A 20,603-nucleotide genomic window follows, 5' to 3' on the forward strand; every position below is an offset into this window, starting at 1 on the left:
ATTAGGAACCAAATTTTCCTGAGCCTGGCATATTGCAAGTGCCCAATAAATATTTTTGGATTTCATCATTGCTTTTATTAAAGAGTATGGTTTAAAAAAATAGACTCTTAAATACAGAGAGCAAACTGGTGGTTACCAGAGAGGAGGTGAGTAGGGGGATGGGCGAGGAAAATAAAGAGGTAGGTAATGTGCTCATCTCTGCATCTATGTGCCTTGGCAATGGCAACATAGCACTCTTCTGACAAGTCAAACTTGATGGCTTGGTATACAGTTAAATGGTAATAAGGTTAAGTTTCTATTCTTCTTTGCCCATCTTTCTTAAACTTCAAAAATGGTCACTATGAAACCAAAAGAAGCCCAGAGTTGAAATGGGGTGAGAGCTGTCAATATATTTGGCCAAAGATTAATTAAAATAGCCTTACCACATGGTGAAAACATTTCTCAAAAGGCATGGCAAGTAGAAACAAAGGCAATGGTATTATTTTAAAGCAGTTTTGCACAGTTAGTGCTCTGGATTCAAATCCAGGCTTCGTCATTTACTAATTAGCTGACCTTTGGAGCACTGTTTACCCTGAGTCACGGTTTCAACCTTTACAAAACTGGGATAATAACGCTGCCTTCCAGCCGAAGCCTTCTTGTGGGGAATTAAGTGAAATAATGCACAGAAAAAGGACTTAATCTGCTCTGTTAGTGTTATTCTGTAACAAAGCTTTGTCTAGTGCCCAAACATCTGAATTCATGAACTCATGTAGTTAGCATTTAGATTGCTAGTATTGATAGTGGTAAAGGCAAAATCCAACCACAGCAGCAAATGTCTCTGCTTTGTACCATGTAACACAAGGCCTGGCTCATATGGACTCAACAAATATTTGTTGATTGATTCAATGAATGAATAATAGAACAAACTCACTCTCCTTTCAATAAGCAAAATATTCTATAATTTTGTATACCAAAACTTCGAAAAGCATGACATGAGTTGTGTTGGGTGACTTGTTAACTGTCTCTAATCCCAAAAATATTTTGATTGGTAGTAGCTTCTGACCAACATGCCCAAATGTAGATAAGCTAAAAAAGGTAATTCTATGACTGGACAGCTCTGTTATAATATCAAACATATTTAGTTGAAATATATATATATATATATATATATATATATATATATATATATGAACCATGTCTCTTATATTCATGTGTACTGCCTTTAAATGAATTTGGGCTGGGTCAAGTTTTGAACAATAAAGTGCAGGGGAAGTGATTTTGCATGCCGTTTCAGTTTTAGTTCAAGGAAACCTTGCAGTTTCTTCTTGAGTCTCTTTCAAACACTAGTTTGGGGGAAGCCAATCCCAGTGTAAGAAATTTGACTACCATGAGACCACCATGATGTAAAGAAAGTCAAGGTGGCCGTAAGGAGAGGCAGCATGGAAAGAGAGAGAGGCCCAGTTAGTGCTCAGATGTTCCATTCGTCCTAGTGGGGTTGATAGACTATGAATGAAGATACCACATTGAACATTCTGCCATATTACTCCCACCCCAGCTGCTATCTGACTGTAATCTCAGCAAAGATCTCAAGAATCCAGCTGAACCTAATGAATCCACACAACCATGGGAGATGAATAATTAAAATATTGAGGTAGGTTGTCACAGTGTAGTAAGCAGTGAAAACAGAGAGGAATGAGAAATGACAAGGTCCAAAAGTCGGCCAAAGAGGTCACACGCTGATTGCTTAATGCATCCCTAGTGAATTAAGAGTCAGCTCTGTAGTGTGCTACTCAATTAGCACAGACCAAGTCCAGGAAGACCACACTGGTAAATGCCACTAGAGGAAGCCTCATCTATTTAGTATTGACTTTGTGCCTCTTAAAATTATGAGCACTGAAGTTCTCATTGTTAATCCATTTCTGATAATAAAATACCAGAGACTGGAAATGTAATGTTTAAAGAAGAACACAAAACACCCCAATCTATTGTGATCCCACCATTCACCAAATAATAAAAGCTGTTCAGAGGATTTCACTTCAATTTTCCAGCTATCTCCTCTTCCTGGTCCTCCTATCATGACTAGGTTAAGAAAAAAGTTTCTCATACCACAATCAACCTTTCAAAGATCCACACCCTTTGACTACCAGGAAATCATGCAAAATAGAATCAAGAACAAAGGAGAGAAAGAAAGAATATATAAAATGATTATCAGGACTGTAGTTGGTCAGATAGATGTATCCTCATTTCTTTCTTTCTTTCCATCATTCATCTATCTCTATCTATTACCTACCTACCTACCTACCTACCTACCTATTTTTAGGTTTTTAAGTAATCTCTACACCCAACATAGGGCTCAAACTCACAATCCCAAGCTCAATAGTTGCATGCCCCACTGACTGAGCCAGCCAGGCACCCCAGCCCTCATTCTTTTTAGATTCCAAGTCAATGGTTCAGGTCAGCATGTGGTGGAATATACCGAACCCAATTCCTTGCAATCTTTCATTGTGCCCACTAATATCCTTTTTATGCTGAATAGAGGAAACAGTTCTTGGCCTGATATTTGAAAGTGTTTCATATGCCCTAGGAGTTCTTTTCTCCTTTCTTTTTTTACATGTAACTTTTTTTTTAATGTTTTCCATGTTAAGATCATCACCAAGGAATACTTTTGTTGCTTTTCTAGGGGTTGAAAGTTGTTTTCCCATCTGTCTGGAGACAAGAATCATAAAGAAATTTCCTTAAGGTAAGTGTACCAAATTATATTGTCTGAAACTTTGCTCAGAAGTGCTTTATTTCCCTGCTACGAAATGCAGAATTTTCTTCTCAAGGTATGTATTTTGTAAACTTATAGAGTTGCAAGTAACAATACATAACACCTTCAAATGAATTGATAGTAGAAAACCTTCAAATTACATGGGATTACAAAAAAGCTAGATCAGAAAGAATACAGAGGAACATAGTACCTATGCTCTAGTGATTTATTAGGAGGTGGTTTCTTAACAGAACTTAGCAAATGGTCTTGTAGGCAACTAGTTAATGATCAAAACTTAGGCTTATATTTAGCACACTTATTCTGAAAAAAAGTGATTTTTTTGATCATCACATAGCAAAGAGAAGAAATGAAAACTTTTGGGAAAATAAATCCTTTAAGCATTTCTAGTCTGCATTACAGAACAATAGAGTGAGATCACACCATTATAGTCAACACTTTATCTACTGAGCATTTACTATGTTCCAGGCACTGTATGGTGCTTTGTAAGTATGATCTGAAGCAATTCTCAAATCCACCTTATAAAATAGAATCATTGTCTCCATTTCAATATAAAGAAAACCCAGTTCACAGTGGTAAATAACCCAAGATCACTTAGAATATGAGAAAAACTGGATTCAAAATCAGTTGGTCTGACTACAGAGCCCTACTTTTAACCATTGTAATACACTATGTTATTGAACAACTACTACAAGAAATTGGTAACCAAAATGTAAGGTCCATGAGGGCAAAGTTTTGTCTGTTTTGGTCCATATCCAGTGCCCAGAACAATGCCTGGCACATAGTTGGTGCTCAATAAATGTGTGCAATGAAAATTCAGTGATTGCCTTTGGAGATAGCAACTATATTACTGGAGTGAGGAGAAGGAGGGAGACTTACTTTTCACCGTAAACTCTTGTACCTTGGGAATTTTATACCATGTGCATCTATCACCTATTCAAAAAATGAATAAAATTAACAAAATAAAACAAAACAAAATACAGGGACTGCAGATAAATCAGATAGGCTGTGTTCCATACAGCAGAACTGGTATTTGGACATACACAGGTCTGCCAGGTAGATATTAAGATGTGTATGTGCACCAGCAAATATTTGGCAAATGTGGAGAGAAAACTTAGTTACGATATTCAACCTTACTATTTAAGAGATGGACCAGAAAAAATAAAACAACAAGGCAAGAGGAAGGAGGTACACATTATTAATGTGGTACTTGTAGTAGCTTCCCATTGTTCTAAAATGGTGGTTCTCAACCTGTAGGATGCATTATAATCACCTGAAAATTTACAATTACACAAGTTCCCAAGTTCTGGTCCTAATCACTTCTGGTCCAAAATCGCACTGTTTTAAAGGATGCTTACAAATAAATGACAGTTATCTAATGGCAGTATTGATTCTGCAGAATTAAGTGTCTATTTTCCTGGTGGGAATTTCTAGAGTAATTGACATAGCTTCAGCAACTGAATTCAAAGAATTGAGTGCAGTGTTTCTAAATTGCCATGTGTATGTTTGCATCATCCGAGAACCTTGTAGAACTGTAGATGCTGATTCTGCAGGTCTGAGGCAGACCCTGAGATCCTGCATGTATCACAAGCTCCCAGGTGACTGCAAACCACACTTTGGGCAGTGAGACAGTAGAGCCCCAGACTAGGATCTGCTATGAGTAAAGCCAACTACTGCCTTTGAGGCATTTTGTCTCCGATAAAGAAGCTAAGACCAAAACACAAACAATAATAGAAATACTATACTACTACTCCATACTTTACTCAGTGCTTTGCATGTGTGAAGCACTGTGCTAACTGAGCACTTCATATGCACTTATACACATGTCTCATTTACTTCTCAACCCCACAAAGCAAATACTCTTACTTCCCTTTTCTAGATGAAGACATAGATATGGAAAGTTTCCGTTATTTTTCAAAGCTCACATATCTAGTTAGTGGTAGAGTCTGGATTAGAACCCACACAGTTAGGTGGCAGAGCCCAAGCTCTTCACCACCACACCAGTGTCAGAGGATGTGCAAGAGAAATGATGAAAGTATCCAAGAGCTCACAGGAAGAGGGCATCACATTGGACTGAGGAGACGTGGCAGATGTTGAATGGAGGTGTGTGAGTAAAGACAAGCAGAGAGGAGTGGAAGTGGGAAGTCGGCCATCCCAGCCAGTGGATGTGGCATGACAGGGAAAGGATGGGAATGTTCTGAGAACAGCAAGCAGCCAATTTTACTAAAGTGAGAGTCAACTGAGTTGTGGGAAGTGATGGCCATGTTGGGCCATGTTTTTAGGGTCTCTGAAGTTGGATTATAGAATAACCATTGCGATCCAAGTGACAAGCAACTGTATGTCCACTGTATGTCCATCAGTGGGTGAAAATGCAATCATTTTATTTGACCCCCCCACCCACCCACACACACAGAAACTGGAGACCCAAACCCTCAAAGTTCTCCCTCTTCTTCTCATCTTCTCCCACCCTAATTCTTTTTTTTTTTTTTTTGGGTGAAAATGCAGTCACTTTATTTGACCCCCCCCCCCCACACACACACACAAACTGGAGACCCAAACCCTCTTCCTCTCATCTTCTCCCACCCTAATTCTTTTTTTTTTTTTTTAATATTTATTTATTTACTTTGAGAGAAAGAGTGAGAAACTGTAAGAGTGGGGGCAGGGTGGGCAGAGAGAGAGAGAGAGAGAGAGAGAGAGAGCGAGCTAGCTATAGGGCTCAATCTCACGAACCTCGAGATCATGACCTGAGCTGTAATCAAGAGTCAGGATGCTTAGCCAACCAAGCCACCCAGGAACCCCTCTCCCATCCTAATTCTAATCCTATAGCAGGAAGCAGGATTCACTGATATTTGCCTGTTTCATAAAAACAAGAAAAAAAAAAAAGACTCAGCTGTTTATTGAGCACCTACTATATGCTGGTCACTGTTCTACATGCTTAGTATGTTATTTCTTTTCATCTTCTCAGCAATTCCATGTGGTATAATTAACCATTTAGAGATGAGACAAATAAGACTCAGCATATTTTATTTTTTGAAGGTTCAAATAAGGGACATAAAATACAGATAACTTTGAAGAGAAAACAGTTTCCATCAACGCAAAGCATTAATCAAAAGATGTCTGTCTCCCCTCATGTTAGACAATAAATTTTCAGCATGGAGAATCCAAATGACTATATTTTGCTCACAAGTCTTTTCTCTCCTTCCCCTGATATTTTTAGTCTCAGAAAAAGCGAGGGAGTGGGAAACACGTGGAAGAGGAGTGTGGTAATAGTAGAAGCCTGATGCACTCGGTCTCGTTCTCAGTGTCTGATTCGATCCCAGAGTTACACAATGAGCAATGGGAAGTTACTCAGATTCCAGATCTGCACGTATTTCACCTTTCATTTTGTAGTTTGGGGCAAGAGCTTGGATTAAGCAAGGTTTCCTGTGAATATCTGACAGACTGATAAAGAGGGAGTGACATATGGCTCGTGCAATTGCTCCACGCAGGTGAAGAGGTCGTGTGTGTGGCACAGGCTCTTCCGTGTTAGGCTGGAGGCCCAGCTCAGGACTCCATTACCTTCGAGAAGGGGTGGAGGCTCCGGGAGAGGCTGCAGCCCCAGGCCAGGTAAAGAACAGAGCTCCCTCCCTCAGCCTGGAAGCAGCAGATGCTGGGCCTTCCCTTGAGCCTTTTGTTTTCCAGCATCTCCTAGCAATGGTACTAGGTTCTTTCAAAACAGTTTACCAACTACATTCTGGAATATATATATAATGCTTTCTTGCTTTCCTTCTCAAAATACGTGAGAACAATGGGTAAGTTGAGACAACAGTTAGATGAGCAGTGGGTGAAATAGGTGGTCTTAAGAAGGCTAAGGAAGTGTGTGTCATTAAGGGGTTCATGTACTTCTTGTGGGAAGCCATGTGCCACACTCTGCCTACTTTTTCCCAAGCTCTAGGTGTTCATAAGAGCCAGCCTTCCCAGGTGGCCAAAGAGAAATCAGGCTTGACTGGCAAAGTTTGCACATCTCTTAACCAACAAGAACAAGTTGCTGTTATCCCACAGAACAAATGACTCTTTCTGCTCAGGCTAGTTTTTTGTTTTGTTTCATTTTGTTTTAAAGAGTAAACAAAGTCCATTTGATTCTTTACTCTCAAACATTATTCTATTCTTTGTGGCTAGATGTGCTTTTTTTTAAAAACTGGATCACAGTTTTTAAACTGTTCCTTAATCCAAGCTAGATATAGTTTCTAAATAAGCATGCATGACTCAGTCTTGGAACTCTTCCAGATGTAGCAATGAAAAATGTCCCCTGTGATCTTGGTTGGGTTAATAAACAAACTCATCCCAGAAAGGAAAACGATTTCAGTGTCCTTCCTGTGAAGAGGTAGAAAAAGACAATGTTGGGACAGACACTATAACTTTTTCATATTCTTATCATTCTTATCAATATACCTTAACTCTCATTCAGAAACTGCCCTCTGTCATCTCAGTAAGATGACACTGACTTGGTCACATAAACTTCTGAGACTAGAGACAGAAAGCAGGTAGAAAGAAGTACAAGGTTACTTACCCTGTTCTCATTATCTAAAATCTATGCTCCTTGTAAAGAAGACTAGACAATGAATAAATCACTAGCCACAAACTAGCCCAGTGAAATCAGGCACTAAAATGTTGGTTCTCACTTAGAGAGAAATTAGGTAGCTTAATTCAAGGTGGTCATGTCCATCATGCTAATTGATTCTTTCCTCTATTTATTCTTTGTTGGCTATTTGTCTAGCTTCAACCCAAAATCCAGACCTCAGTAGTGACAGCTGTTCCTTACTTAGGTGTGTAAGGACAGTGTGTGCACAACAGGAACATATTCACTGTCCTAGGAATAAAGGAGTATCAGGAGCTCCTATGCTTTGTGAGCAAGCATTTGGCCTCTTCTGCATGTTATATATATTTCCTACCTCCACCTGAAATATGTGTGCTTAAAAGGTAAAGACAGGTGGGGTCTGCTGTCAGTTGTCCTCATTTTGGTTCTGGCCCAGGTCGTCAAATCACCCCTTCCCGTGTATAGCATCTTGCCTTGCTTCTCCACACCCTCCTATTCCCAGCTCTCTGCACTGCCCTGCCTTCCCTTCCCTGTCCATTCCCAGGGCTGATGCTCCGCTTTTTTCTCTCTGCAGCATGGTTCCTAACGTGAAGGGAAAGGGTTAGGGGTGGTCAGATTAGGACCCACTTCCATAAGAAGCAGGTCAGACTTTCCAGGTAGATGGGCAGGGACTAAAATAATTGGAGGGTGGGAGAAGAAAGCATATTCAAAATTACAACTTGTTTTGGCCAGATTAAAAAAACACCTATTGTCCTTAATCAATAAGCATGCTTAATTCCCAGCCATCAATCCTTGCGTCTGTTTCATTCCACAGGCCACTCCAGCTACTCATCCTGTCACGACTTCTTGGGAGAAAAAGTGCACACACTCCATTAGAACTACTCTATTATGTGTCTATATCCACAATGTCATGGAGGCGGCAGCTGCCTGAGATCCCCAGGGATCCCAGATTACCTGTGCTCAGCTGACTGGACCCTGTCAGGGAATCTCCCACCTTTTCTGGTTTTCTTCCTCATTGCTCTCTCTCCATATCCCTTGGCATTCCTCTTTCTCTGTACATGAGAATGTGCCTGGAGTTTTCTAGAACTGCTTCTCATCCTCCCTATGACATTTCCCGGGGTCCTCATTCAGACCGGTGCTTGGTTTCCCGAGCCCCATTGTGCTGAGTTCTTCTGTGAAGTCCTCTGCTTTCCTGTCTCTCTCTAAGTTTTATTTATTTAAGTTATCTCTACACCCATGTGGGGCTCAAACTCATGAACCAAGATCAAGAGTCGCATGCTCTTCCAACTGAGCCAGCTAGGTGCCCCATCTCTGACACTTTCTGCACTTAGAACACCTCTTTCCACCTGCTCCCAAATTTCTACTTGTCCACATTCTATCTATTCCTTGAAATGCTTTCTTCCTGAGGCCTTTAGTATCTCTCATTCTTTTGAATTTCCTTGTCACTTTTATCACTTTTATTTATTTTTTTCTATCACATCTAATTTGAGTAGAAAGAGTAAAAGAACTAAATTCAAACTCCAGTTTCTTTGACTATGTGAACCTGAACAAATATCTTAAACTCTCTGAGCCCCAGATTCCTTAACATAAATTACAACAAATAACACTTTAGATTAAGAGTAAATGTAAATTAGGGGCACCTGGGTGGCTCAGTTAAGTGTCCAACTTCAGCTCAGGTCATGATCTCACGGCTCGTGGGTTCGAACCCCGCATCAGGCTCTGTGCTCAGAGCCTGGAGCCTGCTTTGGATTCTGTGTCTCCCTCTCTCTCTGCCCCTCTCCCGCTCGTGCTCTGTCTCTGTCTCTCTCAAAAATAAATAAACATTTAAAAAAATAAAAAAATAGTAAATGTAAATCAGGAATAATAATAGTACCAATAATTTCTCAAAGTGATTGAGAAAATTAAGCAAGATAAAGTACGTTGTAACTAACATTCACTGAGATCCCTTTATACATGATCTCATTTAAAATGTGCAAAAATCCAACAGTTGTGGGGCTGTTATCTAAATTACCAGGCACCATGGATGTTGGAGAAGAGGTTAGGACAGGGATTTGCATATAATCCCTTGCACTGATTTGTGTAATCTTGATCAAGGTTGTTAACCTTGCTGGAACTGATTTTCCACATCTAATGGCTCTAACTCTGAGGTTACTGTGAAGGTTAAATGACATAATTCATGAAATGTATTTAGACTCATTCCTGGCACATAGAAAGGGCTCAGTAAATGGTAAGTACCTGTTTATTTTTTTTAAAGATATTTTATTTTTAAGTAATCTCTACACCCAGCGTGGGGCTCAAACTTGCAACCCCAAGATCAAGAGTCGCATGCTCTGGTAAGTACCTTGTTTATGATGTTTTGAGTGTTCATTTATATGGAATCCTGTCAGGGGACAGACACAAGTAAATGTGTGGATTTAAGCCAGTGGGCACATCCATAGAAGAGGGCCTATCTGTATGTGTCCTAAGTGACGGGACAGGGATAAAGACAGGTCTACTCCCATGCAGCTAACAGTCTACATTAAAAGAAAATGAAAAAAATGAACCACAAATTGGTAAACCACAGTCTGTGGGCTGAATCTGCCTCCCACCTATTTTTTAAAAAAATTTCTTTTAATGTTTATTTTTGAGAGAAAGAGAGAGAGAGAGAGAGAGAGAGAGAGAGAGAGAGAGAGAGAGAGACAGCATGAGTGAGGGAGGGGCAGACAGAGAGGGAGACACAGCAAGATCATGACCTGAGCTAAAGTCGGATGCTCAACTGACTGAGCCACCCAGGCACCCCACCTCCCACCTATTTTTTAAAACAATTTTTATCATCACACAGCCATGCTCATTTGTCCTGGTATGGTCTCCTGCTGCTTCTGTGCTACAGAGGCAGGGTGGAGTAGTTAGAGACCACATGGCAGGAAAATTCAAAACTAGCCTGTATATTAATATAGGCATTACCTATAATACCTATTAATATAGGTAATATAAATTACCACTGGCCTGTATATTAATGACTAGTGCCTTGAGATGAGTTAGGACGAAGTTAAAAAGTGATTGAGTGGACGGTGGAAAATAGGTAGCCACAGTCATATTACACCGAACTCACTGACCATGGAAGGGCCCGAGTTCTATTTCAAGTGTAGTGTAAAGCCTTGGGAGGTTTTCATTTGAGTTTTGTATTTATACTGTACATTATTTAGAGGGGCTGGCTACTTTTATCATCAAATACAGCAACCAGGCAGATGAGTACATAAAATGTAAATGTACATTTTCACAAACTGTTACAAAATAAATAGCATCCAGGTCAACAACTAGAATATATCCTATCCCAATCGCAGCCTTCTCCTCCCTCTCTCATGGTAATCACTTTATAACATTCTTTCCCTTCCTTTTTTTTTTTTTTTTAATAGCCTCACTAATTTTATAATCCTAGTTTACTGTTCCCTGGCTTTGATTAATTCTGTTGTCTCTGCATAATGTACAACCCAGCAACTACAGTCATAGGTCTATACCCTACAGAAATATACGCAGACGTGTACCTGGGGACAGATACAAACTGGAAACAACCCGCATTCCCTTTTCCAAGTGGAATGGATAACTTACCTATGGTACAGGCACACAGTGGAATATTATATAGAAATACAAACAAGTGAACGATGATAATATGCAACCACGTGAATGAATTTTAAAAACGTAACTATAAGTTTTGGAGTGTATTTTTATTTTTTAATGTTTACTTATTTTTGAGAGAGAGACAGAGTACAAGCAGAGGAAGGGCAGAGAGCGAGGGAGACACAGAATCTGAAGCAGGCTCCAGGGTCTGAGCTGTCAGTGCAGGCCTGAAGCAGGGCTCAAACTCACGAACTGCGAGATCATGACCTGAGCCAAAGTCGGACGCTCAACTGACTGAGCCATCTAGGCACCCCAAGCTTTGGAGTGTTTTAAGCTGGGGAATGGAATGATATGATGCAATTTATATTTTTTAAAAGATTGCTGAGTATTCTGTGCAGAAAGCTAAGTCTGTGGGGAAACATGTGGACTTGTGTACAGAGATTCCTACAGTAGTCCACAGGAGAACGGAGTATGTGGGATTGGATGAGGGTGGTGGCAGTGGGGAGGCAGAGAAGAGGGATGTGAGATGGGTTCTGGAAAACTGATAGGACTTGCCGAGGGACCCGGCATGAGTGCTAAGAAAAGGGATACTACACAGAACCTCAGAGCTGGCTTGCATGACGGAGCCACTTACTGAGATGGAGAAGGCGGGAGGAGACACTGTTTGGAGCAGGTGTCCAGGCCATGATGAGTTAAGATGTCTATGAGAATCTAGATGGAAATGTCAGGTATGTAGCTGGGTAGGTGGATGGTGTGGAGGAAAATCACTCAACAATTCCAAAACCAAAGATAGCATACCAAAGATAGGATGGACTGTGTTTTAGAACAAAGACCTTTGGACTTTAAGATACAAAAGAGATGAACATAAGGGAAGGGAAACAAAATGCTACAAAAACAGGGAGGAGGACAAAACCTAAGAGATTCTTAAATATGGAGAACAAACAGAGGGTTACTGGAGGGGTTGTGGGAGGGCGGATGGGCTAAATGGGTATGGGGCATTAAGGAATCGACCCCTGAAATCACTGTTGCACTATATGCTGACTAACTTGGATGTAAATTAAAAAAAAATAAATTAAATAAAACTAGAATAAAGGCCTCTGCCCCAGTTAACAGTTCTTTTTCTTTCACTGGAAATCATTTTAAATTTGTTAACTATTCTTTGAGATGCAGATATACCTTAGGAGAGTCATTATAAAGCTGTTTATTGACACGATACATAGCCCAGCACTGTCTCAGTGGGATGGTGTTTGTTAAAAGGAAGAGGGACACAGCAGGCAAACTTTCTCTATCCTGCCAGTTCTCAGAAACCTGTAAAACTCTCCTTTGAGTCTCTCTCCACTGTGGTGCAACCACCTTAACACATATTGAACATCTCCTGTGTACCAGGCACTGTGCTAGGTTCTGGGGATGTAACAGAGAATAAGACTTGGGTTCTGCTTGTGGTATTACATTTTGACTTTATCACTGAAGGAAGCTTGCAGTTATATAAGGTCTGTTTGAAAGGTCAATTGTAAGCAGAGAAATATCAGGCAAAGGCAGGATTTATGATGTTATCATTTGTAAAATGATAACATTTCAGGTAAAGAACAATTTCTGCACAACCACCACCACTCCCTTGGACCACCTGGGTCAGGCTAGTCTCCAAGGCTTGTTTCCTGACCTATAAAGCTAAAAACTTCATCGCCTGACTTATTTATTAGGATGGACAGGGGATTAGGGTAGCAGGATAGTCCTAGGCATTTGTGAGAAGAGGTCCTAAAAGGGCATCTTTCTGGTGGTTCCCTTGATATCCATCTTCATGTCTCCTGAAGTAATTTTTTTGAGTTTCAGATTGTGCCATTCAAATTCGACTTACTCCCTCCTGAGAAGACTCCGATATGTTTATTAAAATTCCTTGCTTTGAGTTTTTAAAATCTATTCTAAATTCCATGTCTATTTACTTTACTTGTATTTGCATCTAGGTCTGCATATTTCTTTTACCAGGATGATCAGGAGAAAGTAAACTATTTCTACAATAGTCTCATCGAGCTCATTACAAAATAATTCTTATTACTTGTGATAATATCCAAGAGCATAATCTGTCCCTTTCCCTAATATTTCCCTTTTTAAAACTTTTAGAAGCTTAAAAATAATACATTCTTGGGTTCTGTGTATAAGAAAAGAGATCATGTTAGAGTAGCAATGAAAGAGAAGCTCTAGAACCAGACTGTCTGATCGTCTTCCTGTTCAGTTCTGCCACTAACCCGGGTGGGCAAGCCACTCAACATTCATCTGGGCTTTGCTACCTCATCAGTATAGTGGAGAGGATAGGCTACATGACTGATTCAGTTCACTGGGCACTGAATTTGGCACAGAGGTGACTGAGCCTGATTCTCCTCACCCCTCATGTCACTAACATCTGATGGCATTTTATCTCAAACCTCTACCTATCTGATAATTATTTGACCACATGTATACTCAGCCTCTTCTTTTTTTCCTTTTAATTTTCAGTGTCTGCCTTAGATCCCGAGAGAGATTTTGCAGCCCTAGCAAAATTGTAAGTAGCTAAGAATTAAGCAATTTTTTCCAGTCTTACCCAGTTATCTCCCAAACCTGTTCAGTAGAGTTCTATTTCACAGAGCTGCTTTTGGTTTACTTTCCATGGTTTAATTGCATTTCTCATTATGTCCCATCTATGGCTCTTTAACTCTGTTACAATTACCCAACTCACTAGAACTCTGCAAGCTAAAACAACATTTTATACATTATTTAAAAATTTATAAAATATACTTTATAGGAATTTACAATTTAAAGTCAGCACTGAACCAAAGCCAACTCTAAAATCTCTTGGGAGGGGGGACCCAAAAGAGAAGACAGATTGAAACTGAATCTCAATTTTCTTCTTTCTTTTCTTTTCTTGCTTCTTTCTTCTTTCTTTTCTTACTTCCTCTCTCTCTTCTTTCTCTTTCTTCCCTCCCTCCCTCTTCTCTCTCCTTCTTTCATCTTTGCTTTTCTTTCTTTTAAATTATAAACTGAGTTACAAACATAAGAATGTAACTGGCACCAGAACCAGCATTAATTTTGCATGTATATTAATTGTACATGCATGTAACATATTTTCTGGGAAAGAAGATAGTGGGGCATTAAGATATTTGTGGATCAGTCTGACTGTCTAGGAGCTCTGCCTGGGTAATGTGTGAGTTAGAGAAGGCTGCTTTATCACCTTTCCTTCTATTACTCTGCTTTGCTGATACTTCAGCCTTTATTCTACTCTGTGACTTGGCTCCATTGTTCCCCTATATCATTAACTGATAACATTATCTAGATTTGTTTTCTTGGTTTTTTTAGTGTGTGAAATTAATGCACACATTCTTTTACCTATGCTAATTTTGCATAGTGGACAAAAGAGAGAGGGGACAGAGAAGGAGAAAGCAAAGAAGAAAAAGGAGAAGGGCTAGAAAGACTACTGTTGACACTATTCCCTTAATATTTACCAATTTTTAGAATACAGGATTAAAATTATATTTTTCCATATTGCAAAGTCATTCTCTTTTTCTTTCTTGGGAAACACTGGCAGTGTATATCGCTTTTCATTTTTATTTTCTTCTAAAATCTGCTGATATCCTCAGTAACATAGGATACCAGTGTGATGATCTCTTACTGGTTTTTAGAGAAAGATATTCACAACACCTGTGGTGACATGGAAATAAACATTTGCCACAGTCTGTACGGCAACTCAGAATCCACCTCAAGTAGCAAAGCAGTGGCAAGACTATATGGTAAATGAGTCAGAAGTAAAAGCTATCATTAAAGTTGGAGGGGTCCTTTTAGAATTAAAATTTCAAAGGGATTTGTTTTGGGATTTGGAATAATACAGAAACACTAGTTTATTTAGCACAGAACCATGTAAATACATGATAAGGCAGATATGGCTTATTGGGACTCACATAAGCAAAATTTAGGAACATCAGCTGATAGTAATGTTAACAGGAGTCAAATTAAGTGGGTGTTATAACCTCAAAAACATCTTGATTTTTTTTTTAATGTTCATTCATTTTTGAGAGAGAGAGAGAGACAGAGACAGAGACCGAGCTCAAGCAGGGGAGGGGCAGAGAGAGAGGGAGACACAGAATCCAAAACAGGCTCCAGGCTCTGAGCTGTCAGCACAGAGCCCCACGCAGGGCTTGAACTTACAAACCATGAGATCATGACCTGAGCCAAAGTCAGATTCTTTTTTTTTTTTTCTTTTTTTTTATTTATTTATTTTTTAATATATGAAATTTACTGTCAAATTGGTTTCCATACAACACCCAGTGCTCATCCCAAAAGGTGCCCTCCTCAATACCCATCACCCACCCTGCCCTCCCTCCCACCCCCCATCAACCCTCAGTTTGTTCTCAGTTTTTTAACAGTCTCTTATGCCAAAGTCAGATTCTTAATTGACTGAGCCACCCAGGTGCCCCAACCTTGAAAACATCTTAATCTTCAATAATAGATTTTTAGTATCATCCATGGACAAAGCAATAGCCCTGCATTACTCTGCTTTGATCAGACTGTACCTGGAATGCTGTGTTCCATTCTGGTCACCTCAATTTGAGATGGAAATTGACACACTGAAATGTGCATAGGTGACTGGCCATGATGATGAGGGAGCAGAGGAAAGGGAGGTATTAGAGAAAAATAGAGTAAGAGGAAATAGGGAACATATTTTTTAAATATTGCAAGGATTGTCACATAGAAGAGGCAGATTTTGTTTTAAATAGTGCCAAAAATATCAGAGCCTGAATCAATGAGTAGAAGCCTGAATCAATGAGAAGGACACTCAGTAAAATGAAGAATTTTTAAACTCAGAGTTTAAAAATGGAACAAGCAGTCTGGGAATTAGGGAATTTCTGTCATTGAGGCATCTGGGCAAAAGATCTCCCCAAGAGGATTTCATAGAGATGACCCCAACATAGAAGGTTATTGTTCAGATCAAGTGACCTTTTAGGAACCCCCTCCACCATCAAATTCTACAATATTATGAAATCAAAAGCCATCTGATTCTCACAGCCCATGACCCACCCATAAAGCAAGGGCCAAAAAGTTTAAAGATGATTAAAATGAGAATTAAAATTTGTTTATTAATTTCAAAATCTCAAGCTGAGATAAATCTATAAGAAATCATTGTCATTTCTAGTTAAATGGCTAGATGAATTCTCTTCAAATGAAAAGATTCAAAATTTCTCCCTTTTTGGAAATTATTTGGTTATTCACATATATAAAGTGTTATTTCTTCCATTCAAACTTGGCCTCTCGTCAATGCAAATATTGAGATATTTTGTCAAAGCTAGCAAATTTTTAGGTCTGTGATTGTCATATTTCATAAAAGCTCATTTGAAAATGTACTTCTGACATGTTTTATGTGCGTACACATCCATGTGAGAACATCACTTTCCTTCTATCTTTTGCACATAAGAAATTACTCCTAAAATGTTACATAAGAAGGCATTGAAACATAACATGACAGCAAAGCATAATATTCTTAAAGTCCTAAAGCTGATACAAATATTCAATTGGCGATAGAACAGTGGTAAACATATAGCTTATGGCTGAGACAAAAGGAAAGAAAAATGAGGAAAAGCCCTTAACATTTATCAACACGACATTTACAAACAATGAGACGGGTCCTTCCAGGTTCCTGAATGACCACCAGGGCATTAGTTTTTCGAGGCACGCAGCGCCCTGGCCACAGTGCACTTACAGTAGGCAGTCATAGGATGCCAGAAACATTGAAGTGACTTTGGATTACGTAGGCTTTCCACTGTTTAGATATTCAGTTACATTTGTGCAATTCAAAGTTGAAACCAATAATTAAAATAGGGAAAATCACCTAACCACAGAGAAAGACTAACAGCATTGAGTCCGCTCTATGAGAAAAATACACAAGAGATGGCAAATACAGGGAGCAAGAAGATAGGTATAGTTTGGAAGAGTCAAATGGTGTAAGAAAAAAAAACCCACAAATATAATATAAATTCTACTATAAGGACACATTTCATTATTCCAGTAAAACTCTCAAATTTGCCATCTTTAGAATATTTATGCTCTGTAAAAGTACTACCTTTCCAATGTAACTTTTAAAGATATCATTAATCGATATATCTACATGTCATGAGCTAGTCACATGTATCGATTTTTAAATAAGGCAGAAAACAAGTAGTTTATTTTAAGCAAATGAAGTATGACTACCAGCATTTATATATTGATCTCTTTAATGAAATCAATATTGAAAATTTATATTTTGAAAGCAGTTTTGTTCAGGTTGAGTTTTCATTATTAGTTCAAGTTCAAAAGCTGCTTTTACTATGAAGCTTAGAGTAAACCTTAAAAATGGGCATTTAATTCCTTACCTATAAGATACCTTCTCTCACTTATTTTAAAAAATATTTCATGCATAAACATTAGTCAGATTTTTCTCTTCTAGATTTTCAAATGTAAACAATAAAAATCAAGTTTCTGCTTAATAGAAACAAAAAGAAAGAAAGTAATTCACATAGTAACATTTGTATTTTCAAGTTGGAAAATGGGTTCAAGCAGAGGGGCTTCAAAGAAACGACACTAATTCCAAACGCACATCTTTTAAATGATATGTAAGTTAATAATTGTAAGTTGAGTGAAAAGTTAGTAACTCAAGGAAGTGTTACATTTCAAAGATAGGAAATGGAAGATAAAGCTGATAGTTAAATTTCATCACAGTAAAAAGTTCCAAATACCTTCTTCAACATCTGAGATATATTCGCCATCACTGAGCATTTCAGGGGCGTTGGCTTTACGAACTGCATGATTTAAGTGAACAGTGTAAGTGTGTGAAAAATGCATACTCTTTATACGACAACAAAAAACATGAACATTTCTAAAAACATTTTTGCAATAAACGTTCTTCAGGAAACAAATATGAAGTCACACTTAATTACGAACATAAAGGTGGGTTTCGTACCTTCATCATCAGACATATCAAGAACTTCATTCATCGTTTCTGGAACATTCATTTTGTGCTTCTCTATGATAGTCTAGTAACAACAACAAAAAAGCAGTACTTTAGTGTAAGCAGACTGAACATTTTAGTGACACTATTTCTTTCTAAATTAATCAGTTGATTTATTACAGGACTTATGTGCTGAATATCTTGAAGCTCCCACATATAAAACAACATCAAAACTGTCCCTTAGCATTAAGGTCCTCACCATAGATACACTGATAAGAACAAATACAAGGTGAACAAATTCTAGTGGCAAAGCAAACCGGCTTAAAAGATTTAGGTCCATAATAAGGCTGTTCAAAGGAAAAGAGAAGGGAGATATTGCCTCTCCTTGTCCATTGTTATACTTTTTCATGGTCTCATGAACCTGCCACCTCATTCCATTAAAAGTCTTGGCTGAAGATAAGCCAAATGAACAGCAAGCATTGTGTCTTTATTCCTGTGCCATGCCAGCTATTGATTTTTGTCTTGGCCTTCTATATGTACATTTTGATTCCTAGCTTAAATACAAAACATCAAATTGTATAAATTATTTAATTTGTGCAACTATGCCTTGCAGAAAATATTTTAGAGGTAATGCATTTGCAAGATCATTTTAACCCCTACACAATTTTAAAGAACTGTATATTACAGAGCAAAGACCTTAGTGAATCTTTTACTTGCTCTTTGATGACTTTTTACCTATATAGATTATATCCATCCAAAGACACCAACAACATAACTTGTTAAAAAATATTAGTGACTTAATGTTTTAGTTGTAAAACAAGTCCTCTTTTTATCCTGAGCATAGGAAAGGCTAATGGAACAAGGGAAGATACTTAAATAAGGCAACTGGAAAAAAAGCTAGGTTGTTAAAACTATGGTACATTTGTCACAATTACTGAACCAATACTCACATATTACTATTAATTAAACTCTATATCTTATTCAGATTTTCTTAGGTTTTACCAAATGTCCCTTTTCTGTTCTAGGACCCATCAGGATACCACATTATCTTTAGCTGGCAGGCCTCCTTAGGCTCCTTTGGCTGTGACAGTGTCTCAGACTTTCCTGGCTTTTAATGACCTTCACCGTTTAGAAGTGAGCTGGTCAGGTATTTTGTAGAATGTCCCTCATTTGGGATTTGTCTCATGTTTTTATCATGACTGGACTGGGTCACATGTTTTGGGGAGGAAGACCACAGAGGTAAAGTGCCAATATACTATCAACATGATTTACCAGCGTTGGTATTAGGCTTGGTCACCTGGCTGAGGCAGTGCTTGTTAGGTTTCTCCATTGTAAAGTTACTCTGTTCTCCGCCCCCTTCTGCAGACTCTCTTCACTGGAGGGAAAACACTATGCCCAGCCCACACTTAAGCAGTAGAGAATTCTGTTCTCCACCTCCTTGCGGGTATTTTCATAAATTGTTTGATTTTTTTCCCTGATTTGTCTCTTCTTCCCTATTTATTCATTTATCTATATCATATGGACTCATGGATATTTACTTTATACGTTGCACTATACTCCAAGTCTCTCGGTGTGTCTGTCAGTCTGTCTCTCTCTCTTTCTATCTATCTTACATTGTTCCAGCTTTGGCCATTGGGAACTCTTTCAGTTGATTCCTGTGTCCCTGTGACATAGCCTCATCATTGTGAGTGTGTGTGTTTATTTGCTTATTTGTGGAAGCAGACACTTCCTTACTTTTTGGCACTACAAGACGTTCATCTTGTGTATTTCCTTCTCCAGATCTGGATTCAGTCATTTCCCAAGGAAGCCCTGATTCCCTTTACTATAGAACAGTATTAGAAACCAGTATCTGAGAGACATGCTCTGTTCTTTGCTAATGAGGGAAACTGAATATTTTAAACAATGCAATTTAAATGCTTAATTCATCTTTTGAGTGTCAGCTTCTAGCTACTCAGTTTTCTACTCTGCCAGGACTGTAATGTCATTAACTGAAGCATCTTTCTTAGAATTGCCACATCATATGTTATACTCATGGGGAAGATGAATCTTCTCTTTAAGCGTTTTGAAAAAAGAGACGTCTGTTTATGGAGCCAATGGCTGCTGGGGCCCCAGCAACTGGCTGTGCAAAGACCACCAGCAGTGCAGGCCACCCTGTGAGCTTGAGATCACAGACTCCACCCTGAGCTGTGTCAGTCCTCATCTGTGCCAGGTTACATGTATCTGCTAAGGCAGAGTTGACAAGGTTGTGTCTTAGCTTGAGTTAAAGTCTCAAATACCACAATGATGGACTAAGTCTTAGGGACAACAATGGACTCTTTCCTAACCTACGGGACCACTTCATTTGGTGGAAGCCTCATTCACTTCATTAGGCAAACTGGACCTTTCCTGTCAGCACAAGTCCCGTCTTCTCTCTCTTGAAGAAATTACCAGTCAACTCAGCTGATGACACTGAAGGCTATGACCTGACTCCCATACGTTTCTGTCTTTCACTAGAAACCAGAGCCTTGAAACACTTCTCTTTCAGTAGATATCCTTAGGCTATCACTTTACTTTCTCTGTCTTTAACTTTATTTTCTCCTCAAGGTTTTTTTTTTCTTTTTTTTTTTAAGATTTTATTTTTAAGTAATCTCTGCACCCAACATAGGGCTCGAACCCACAACCTCAAGATCAAGAGTTACATGCTCTACCGACTGAGACAGCCAGGCACCCCTTCTCAAGCTGTTTTTGATATTAAAGAA

General features: G+C 38.8%; 1 protein-coding gene across 29 annotated transcripts in view; it reads right to left on the bottom strand.

Moving 5' to 3' along the window:
- Positions 1-20,603, bottom strand: part of ANK3 (ankyrin 3) — a 342,851-nt gene that overhangs the window by 113,501 nt on the left and 208,747 nt on the right. For 10 of the 29 annotated variants that reach the window (XM_058696391.1, XM_058696392.1, XM_058696389.1 and 7 more), the window contains exons 22-23: positions 17,878-17,950; positions 17,654-17,716 (exon numbers count right to left, since the gene is read on the bottom strand). In XM_058696391.1, the coding sequence (XP_058552374.1) occupies positions 17,654-17,716; positions 17,878-17,950 (136 nt within the window). Of the gene's footprint in view, positions 1-3,625; positions 3,680-17,653; positions 17,717-17,877; positions 17,951-20,603 lie in introns of all 29 variants that reach the window. The other 19 variants (XM_058696413.1, XM_058696401.1, XM_058696403.1 and 16 more) reach the window with 3 other exon arrangements.

The sequence above is a fragment of the Neofelis nebulosa genome, chromosome 13, assembly GCF_028018385.1.
Source record: "Neofelis nebulosa isolate mNeoNeb1 chromosome 13, mNeoNeb1.pri, whole genome shotgun sequence".
In the NCBI taxonomy this organism is placed as follows: domain Eukaryota; kingdom Metazoa; phylum Chordata; class Mammalia; order Carnivora; family Felidae; genus Neofelis; species Neofelis nebulosa.